This window comes from Empidonax traillii, unplaced genomic scaffold (assembly GCF_003031625.1).
Source record: "Empidonax traillii isolate 1590-97213 ecotype Southwest subspecies unplaced genomic scaffold, ASM303162v1 scaffold51:size1492887, whole genome shotgun sequence".
Taxonomy (NCBI): domain Eukaryota; kingdom Metazoa; phylum Chordata; class Aves; order Passeriformes; family Tyrannidae; genus Empidonax; species Empidonax traillii.
Genome location: NW_020955244.1, coordinates 1017683 through 1026929, shown reverse-complemented (window position 1 = coordinate 1026929; position 9247 = coordinate 1017683). Strand labels below are relative to the sequence as shown.

The 9247-nt window shown below is 40.6% G+C and overlaps 1 protein-coding gene across 1 annotated transcript in view; it reads right to left on the bottom strand.

The window, feature by feature from the left end:
- Positions 1-2065: 2065 nt before the first annotated feature.
- Positions 2066-9247, bottom strand: part of ERCC6L2 (ERCC excision repair 6 like 2) — a 51846-nt gene continuing 44664 nt past the window's right edge. Inside the window, exons 19-20 of the mRNA XM_027879174.1 lie at positions 5288-5475; positions 2066-3330 (exon numbers count right to left, since the gene is read on the bottom strand). Of these exons, the coding sequence (XP_027734975.1) occupies positions 2364-3330; positions 5288-5475 (1155 nt within the window). The 3' untranslated portion in view covers positions 2066-2363. The remainder of the gene's footprint in view (positions 3331-5287; positions 5476-9247) is intronic.

Below are 9247 nucleotides of genomic sequence, written 5' to 3'. Positions count from 1 at the left end.
TGGACACAGACACGAGGCCAGGTTCTGACCACTCAGTTCCATCCTCTCAGCTCAAGCAAGCTCAGAGAACTGAGACAACCTGTCCTCAAGTACCATGCACACACCTCATGCTCACATTCAATGATGTCCTTTATTTTAGAGCACAATCTTCACTTGGTCCTTGAAAAAGGAAATTCAGCTTTTTGGATGCTGACCAAGCCAAAAATAACTCTGAAGCCCTCCAATCATCTTGTTTGGATGTACTTTCTTCCTCTTTCAGAATCAGCTGGCACAGTCATGTGTAAGATACAGACTCATTTAGTCATTCAGGACACTGCTGTGATACACCAACGATGAACAGGGCGAGAGGCATACCCCTCAAGTGCTCTGAATCACTGCCTATCTCTCTCATCTGCCAACCAGACATCCAGTTTCAACAGCAGAAATTGCGTTTCCTTAGTTACCTTATTAAGCCAGTTCCCTACTTTTCAGGTGCCTGTATCAGGAAGGCAGACTCTGGCATGAACTCTCCTCAGGCAGTCATCACTCTTCTCCTATGGAGTGCACCAAGTCAAGATGTACTGAATCGGGGAACATGCAAGGAGAGAGCGTTTTTGTAATATTACCTCACTTGTTGCATTAACTGGAATGCCTGCAGTGAACAACACATGCAGGGCACTGCACGAACAGAAAAACATGCAGCAGCAAAGGCAGTTAAGTGGTTCCTTGGAAGAACAGAATCCTCTCCTCCTTCTGCAGTTGAGATCCCTAAGGAAGTTAACTTAAATCATCTTTTTCTTGTGTAGTAACTGTAATTATCCCCTTCAAAGTACCCCGTGATACTTTGATAATGCTATTACCAACTAACCCTTTCCTCCTGTTAATGCTGTTCTCAGTCACTGTGCTGAAGCCAGAGCACTGGCACCAGTCTGCCTTCCAGTGCCACAACTCATGATCTGCTGAAACTGAGCAAATACACCCTTTCAAACTGCCTTAATGTGTACACAAAGTGTTTGCACCCTGACTTTCTGAAACCTAATCATTACCTGAAATTATTCAGTCTCCTGCCCCCAGATCAAATATGAAATCTGTGCGCCACAGAGCTACCCCCAAATGCAGTTCTGACCGCAGCCCCAGTCTGCAAATCACTCTTAAGATCCAAACTACGCTGTAAACCAGACTCAGAACACCATTGTTCTTAACCAGGTCTGGTGACGGTTGCTGAGGTAGTTGCATTTTCCAGCATAGGCAGGGCAAGATTTCTTGCTATTTCACTGGCAACCTGTTTTCTTTCCAGTCAAAGAATTTTCACTGAAGGCAACAGGAACTATTGGTACCACCTGCTCTGCCAGACCCACACAAACCCCACTGAGTAGAACAACAAGGGCACTGCAACAGCAAAGGGCAAAAGCCCTGCACGCCATCTGAAACGTACACAAATCAAGGATTAGGGTTAAGATTTCCAGGCCAACGTGAAGCCCTGGCCTCTCTTCATCGTGTGTTACAAGGCACTCTTCACACGATCCCACAGCACTGACAAAGGTGACTATCCTGGCAAATGAGGCACAACATCGTGTATCTCATCACCACTCCTCCAACCTGTGAAGAACACTTCCCACTTAGAAGCCTTATTACATCCAGCATTCCAGAATACCTTAGGCCACATGCACTGTACTGCATATTCCAGCAACTCACAAAGACGTGATTTTGTCTATAAAAATAAAAAAGGAGATGAAACCTGACACCTGGCATCACTAATGAGAAAGACCAAACAAAAACTGGCAGTTCTTCACTTCAACCAAGCTGAGAAACGAGCTGTCACGGGACACTGAGGATCTGGAGGTTCCACAGCTTCAGAGACAGAGGAAAATCACAGGGGTGGGAACCCATCAACAACTGTTGGACACAGAGACGTCATCCCTGGCTCAGGAAGTGCCCCAGTCTCTAGTGCCTCAGAAAATATATGAAATATCATTGTCAAATCCTGTTATCATTAGACTGTTGAGATGACTGAGGGTGTCCAAGGGAAAATAAATACAAAGTACAGCTACTGAGCCCAGAAACAGAATTAATGAAAGCCAAGAGTACTCAGAAAATTCTAAAAAAGTTTAATTTAAAATTAATATATCATAGCTTACAATATATAGTCTATATGCATTACTATGCACAAATGTACTATACATTGCATATGTAATTACATACATATTTGCATATGTTGTTCCATACATAATTCTCACCTGTAAAATGTAATTCACTCTCACTCTAGATAAGAATTCATCATTTTGCCTTTAATTTCATGGAGTTACAATGTTTTGTTCCACACTCCTGAAGCTCCTCAGTGTTCAACTAAAATAGTTAAAAAGTGCAACCCGAGTAGAAAACTTTCATTTTACTACATTACAAGATTTAGCAGTGGATGGTTCATCTGAATCACCCGCACGATACTTTTTCCATAGAAAATTTTCATTTTTTTTCCAGAGAGAACCTTCACACACTTCTGTCTCTTCTGCCACTGTGGAACGAGGTGCTCTTTCACACAGCTTCTCTATGACTGCTATGTCCGTGAGCTTTCTGAGGTTCTCCCCGTTCTGCTCATTCAGCATATCCCAGAAATCTTTTGGTTTCCCCTTCGATTTTTCTGCTTCCCCTGAGGAGAATCTCCTTGGTGATCCTGCAGGCCCATTTCCACCACTTCTGAAGACGTCATTGAGAATAGAGGTATCTCCAAGTAAATCCATAAAAGACTTTTTCTTGTAAATCTGAGCTTTGCTCTCTCCATTTTCTGATTGAGACAGGGATCTTTTTTTTGGCATCTGTGTTCCTTCTGAGTCCTGCTGTCCTTCACAACTCTTTACAGGCAGCACCCCTGATTTACTGTTCAGTGAGCCAGATGCCATAAAATCCTTGCATGCCTGACTGTTTCTCCTTTCTAAATGCTGAGCAGCAACAGTGGGTGACTGTTTACATTTTGCATCAACAAGCACATCTTGCAGGCAGGAGCCATCGTGAGGCTTCCCTGCTCCTCCTCTACAGCTCTGCTGGGTCTGTGTTTCTGCAGTCCTGCTCAGAAGTAGCTCTTTAGCTGTTGAAGGTCTGGACTTAGACCTTCCAAAATTAACGACGGATTTTCTTTTTCTAGAGCGTGCTCTATCCAGTTCTCCTTCCTCAGGGCCACGTAAGTCTTGTGCTGGTATTTCAACTGAGAAGAAAGGCTCCATCTCAGGATGCTTGGAAACATAGAATTCCTTCAACATGTTCTGCCTTGTTTCTGAGGTAGCTTTTGCAATATGTTCTGCGAGGCCTTTCACTGATCCCATATTAAAGTGGGATACCATTTCCTCAAACTGTGTCCTGTAATTACCAAGAAGGAAAAACGTGTTATTGTGACACCTTTAACTAGAAACAAAAGCAGTTTCAAGCGATTAATTCAATTCACCTGGATAATAATCATCAAATAGTAATTTGATAATCCAGAAAATAATCATCAAAAGTAACTCCCTTGTTAGAAGCACTGTTTGTTTTTATTAGCAAAGAGAAGAAAGAGTGATAACTTCAGAAGAACTGAAATGACTTTTGAATCCCAAACTACACTGTGATTTCCTCAGCTTACAATTCAAAGACTTACTGTCACTAAAGGTAAGATACCATAAGAAAGGGACAGAGTTCAGAAGCATATAGATACCGAAGAAGTGTAGAGGGACAGAAGGTTCAATGTTGGGAGTTTTGTTGGTGGGGGTTTTTTGTTTTGGAAATAGTTGCTCCAATTCCTTTTGAAGAAGACTTACTAAACAAGAGTCGGACAAAAGCTTTCACGGGAGACAAGGACTGTCCACATCATCCTACTCAGTGAGTTATGGAATATATTCCTGCTAAAAGGCCAAGATTTAGTTAAAAAAGATCACCCTAATTGAGTTGGCCCTCGTCTGGGGTCAGGTAACCTTACTGGAAGGCTGGAGAGGTGGGTTTACGCTCCCATGCCAGAGAAGGGATATCAAACATGTTGCCCTCCCTGTATGGGGGCTCCAAAAGGCAGTAAGATTTAACCCTGTTTGCCTCAAACCACTCGACTGGCTGGCTCCAATTACACCCTTAGAGTGTGGTGACTGCAGAGAGCTTCCCACTCTGCCCTGCAACTTGTGTTTGGGCACAGGAGACTGAGACACAACCACCCTCATCCACTGAAGGGCACATCCACGTGCAGACCAAGCCAAACTGCACGCCAGGTGCTAACAGACCACCTGAGTCATGTTTAACAGTGAATGGTTTAAGCTTTTTGCTAGATATGGCTTTAGGATTTGGCATTAACAGCCTTCGTTACCTCTGAAAATTTCACCTCAACGAATTATTGAGAACTACGATTACAGTTCTGAATTATTTCTAGAATGAAGGGTTCTTCTCTAAGCGCCTCGTAAATATTTAGCATTGTCAGTGTCTACAAGAGTAAACAAATCTGGCAGCTCAACAGCAACAGTTTGGACAGCTGAGGCCAGAGAGCTGATATGGCAGATCCTGAACACTAACAGGCATTACCTAGCTGCCAACTCTCATACAGCAATTTAATTGTCTCAAGACAAAATTGAAAATACACCCCAAATATCTGTTCTGTAGGTGTTTATCTACTTTTTTAAAATAAATATTTCCTTAGTTAGCTACTGAATTCCACTTTCTATTTCCACATACCACCTGGCTCTTTTTATTGAAGTTCTATTTATGTAACAGTGGAATTTAATATTCATACTAATAACATATTAGTATATTCAGAATAATAACAATTGCTTGGGGGAAAAGGGAAAGCAAGGAACCAGAAAAAGTATTAGCACTCCAAAAATGAGGGGGGGAACAAAACATTAAAAGAAATATTGAAAAATATCGAGCCCCATGTTAAAAAAGAAACATGAAGTCCAATTTTATTTTATTAGTCCTTCAAAGACAGGGATGAGATCTGGGCAAAGCCAGCAGGCAGTCAGAAGCTCACACTACAAAATGTCTTGTTTCCATATAGCTTAATCACTGCTTTGCAGTTGTGCACGACGAACATACCACGAACACTCATGACGACATCTGCACAGTGATGTCTTACATGACCATTGAACCAACAGGTTCAGTAATCTGTGTGTTCAATTAATTTATCAGTTACAGTACTCTTAATGTGGCAGGAGTGGAGGTTTCCCACTGGTTCCACTCTTGCCAGAGAAAACAGTCGGTATTCCCTGAGCAGGGCTGAAGTAAAGACAAAAGCAACAACTACGCAGAGGGAAGTTTGTTGCAGCACTAGAACTGTACTTCCAGCTCACCAAAACAGTCTCACCTGCGAATTCCCTTGGGTGTCTTTCCAATCAAGAAGGTGGTTGAACCCACTCTGCACACTTTTTGCTTTCTCTGGGTCACAGGATGCATAACATACAGATGATGCTGCTTACTGTTCATCAGCATTTCTCGCCCTCCCTTAACAAGGCTCTTCTCTGCAGTGCTGCCTTCTGGGCTTTCATCATTTTTCTAGTAAAATGAGACATTGAAATCGTTAAGACAGCTGTGTCTCTGACATAATGAAGAGTTCCACTGCACCCAGCTCTCTCACTCCTAGCTATCACTCAGACTGGGATTCACAGCTGCAAAGTAGGATCCCTACTCAGTCACAAACTTCCAGGGACATGGAAGGGAAGTCTCGGTTCTCTGATATCTTGCACAAAAATACAATCCTATTTACACCGAAGTTATTTTTCAAAAACGCTCATAAATTTTCATCAAAATTTCCCCTTTGCCAAAAGGCAAGCCAAAGGAAACAAGAAAATGCAAAAATGCTTATGAAGAGCATGGAAAAACAGGAAAAAAACACATAAAGAAGCAGCACTACCTTTTCCTTTTATTTTTTTTTCAAATAAAATCACGGGAAAGAATAGCTGGTTAGTGATGTCCTCAGTCTCCCTACTAACACTACCTTTAGAGATGAAAACACAAACTGTGTTCACACCTTGTCACCTGCAGTTCAAAATTTGGTTTCAGATTTACAGTGTTTCTTCTCAATGCGTTTCTATTTGGTCCATGTCCATTTCCCTTATTTCCATGGGCTGTTCACAATGTTTCTGAGCTTTAGGATCTCACATCTGCTCTCAGCTTTACTCTGGTAAGTAACCTCGAGCTAGCATACAGAAAGAGATGTTAATATTTGGAACCTACAGGCATAAGTTCTCACTTTAGGACAAATCCACAACTCCAAAGCTCAAAATTCTACTGCACTATTTTAAGTTACACTATACAAAACTGGAGCCAAGTCCCCAGTTGAGATAAAACCCCTGCCCTCCCAATAATAGTATAATGCTAGTAACAAAATTAAGATTGAATTAGTAGACATTACCTACAGCATAACTATTCTACAATTCTCTTGCTGGTTCTCTATACATTTCTTAACATTTTAAATTTTTTTTTTTTTTTTTAATGAATGCATGGATAACACAGAACTTTACTCAGAAAATGTACGTCAAAAGAAGAAAGCAATGATGGTTTTAAAATATATTTATTTTGATGGAAATGTTGCATGAAGTATATTCATAATATTCAGATCTCACTATGCTAAGACTTGGCTTATTTTCACTCTGTCAGTAAATCACAGCTGTATAATTTAATTCAAGAAAGCATAACTCCCACAGAATACAAGACTAGCCATGTCAATGCCTGTCTTAAAGGTATTTTAAACCCCCCAAAATGTGCATCCCTCCACCTCTTTTTAAACAAGACCAAAGTATATGAGGCAGTAATACTTTGGTTTACACATCTGTTCAAACACAGAGGATTTTTAGTATCTTTGGGAAAAAAGCCATATGTTGTAAACACACTGAAAGTCATAAAATTACTTGTCTTTGCAGAGGAACAGAATTAATGTTAGAAGTATTGCTAATTGCAAAGAAATGCACAAATGGCCTATGAAGATCAGGAAGCATAAAATTTTAAGTACAGTGACCCACACGGCCACACCCAAAAAACCAACATCAAAATACCACCATATACACACAAAGAGCTCCTCTTCTACCTAAATAAGCTGCTTAAAGATTTTTTTTTTTCCTTTGGGTAGAAAAAGTGACTATAAAAAAGTTACCACAAAAGCTGAAAGGCTTATCTCAGTTTTCTGGAGCAAAGGCAGTTGGTTAAACGGTACCCAGTTAGGATGAAACACAACAATTGGCTCTGATGAACTGGTGAATGTTCTAGAAATTCCAGCCCCCAACTCCCAAATCCAATCGCCTCTTTTTTGAAAAACAGTAAACACTTCTTCAGTAAATATAAACCACTTATTTGGTTTCTCTTAAGATGTTTCTATGTTTGTTGAAGGTCAAATCTGAATCCTGTTACTGTGAGTGATTTATGGATAACAGGTTTTATGCAGAGGTAAGCTTTGCACACTGGGATGAAAATATTCCCTCTGCCCTTCTCTTACAAGTACCACTACAAGGCAAAACCTTCAGTCATGTTCCAGCATTGTCAACATTTCACACCAATTTAATTTCTTTTGAATTTGACTTGGTGTATTACCCTCCTTAATTCACTGTCCTCATGGCCAACATCTTTCCAATTACCTTTCAATGTTTGCCCTCTAACTCACTGATTTCATGATGAAAACTTCCGTTCATTAGCTTTCTACATTTTCTGTTCCTCAAGCACCTTCTCTAACAAACTACTGTGTCCCCATTATTCACTTCTACATGAAACCCCGCACTGACTGTACAGAACTGGTCATGTTCACCTGAATTACCATGTATATCACATGAATAAGGCAGCCTCCTAAAGTAAGACTGAAATTAAGAGAATTTGACTCAGCTAGGAGCATCAGACTCTTGTTCTGACACTACTGTTACTAGCAATTTAAAGCATTTATATTATTAATACCACACCCTTTATGAGTCAATAAATGCCACGACCAAAAGAATGAAATAATAAAGGAAACTAAACCCCTTCAAAGTATGTTATAGCATACACATACCATACAGTGTCTGCTATATGTATTTTAAAAGAATTTTGACAAGGAGAATGACAGCAGTCATGAAAGCAGTTAGTCTCTACTAAATATTTAAATACATTAAGGACAGTAAGCCTTTGCAGTGCATTTTAAGAAATTTCAGCTGTTCAAAGTGGAAAAGTTTAACTTGAAAACATACTTACTGGATATCTGATGTGTTAAGTGTGCTTATACTGAATTATCTGTAAAACCATTACACATTTCTGTATCCACATTTTCTTCCTTCAACAAAAAACCTCTGGGGGCACAGGGTGGGGGGAAGGTGCAGTGAAATAATTACATTGACATCAAAGATAAAAATCTGTTTCCTGCTGCCTAAGTATGGAAGTTTTAAAACTAGTATGCACCTACCAAAACCAATTTTTGTCCATCTTTGTCAGTACAAAACTTCAGTACCTGTTCTTCCTATAACAGGCACAAAGGAACAGCTCCATATTCTGGAGCAATGAATGCTAATTCCTGTATAAGCATCTTTAGACAGGACTGAGATGACTGGCGACCTTAAGCCAGTCAATTCATTCCTTTTCTTTACTCCCTTCTAGCCACGCAAAACACAACAACATTGCACCTTTTCAGACGCAGCAAGATGAAAAGGTGTGAGAGAATAAGTGAGCAGAGGCTGGGAAGAGAAATAGAGGCTCAGGCATACTTGCTTTTTAAGTTGTCTCATATCTGTGGCAATTCACTGAGTCTCCAGAGGATAACTAACGTCCCTCAACAGCCTGAATCTGAACTTGAAAAGATGTTTACATAATTATTCTTCAGCCATAGCTGCACTGTGCCTGACCATCTCCCCCTCTTTTACTGCCTAACTACCCCAAGTATCCCTACAGCAAGTATCTTGCCAGACACTGACTTCCAGTCAGCAATAATCCTCCGATTTCCCGACTCACAGCTGAAACAATGTTATGAGGCTTTTCTCTCCAGGTATGCGTGAGACCGCTGCTGTCAGATACCCAGGGCACTAAATTACCACTGCACGGTTTCACGGTTTGTTTTCATTTCTAAATCAAACAAGAATGGCCTTCTCAAATGGCTAGTTGCCTTGCAGTCACCCAAAATAATACAAAAGCATGGAACACAACGAATTCAGTATGACTGACCTCTTAAAGCACATCTTACCAGCAAATAAACCCTTATGCCATACCCTACTTTGTATCTTCCCACTCTCCTCAAACCCTGAGACAATACTCGACTTCGCACGTTTGTGATTTGCAGCTGGTTTTGGGTGACTGGTGATAATGTGATCATGTGATA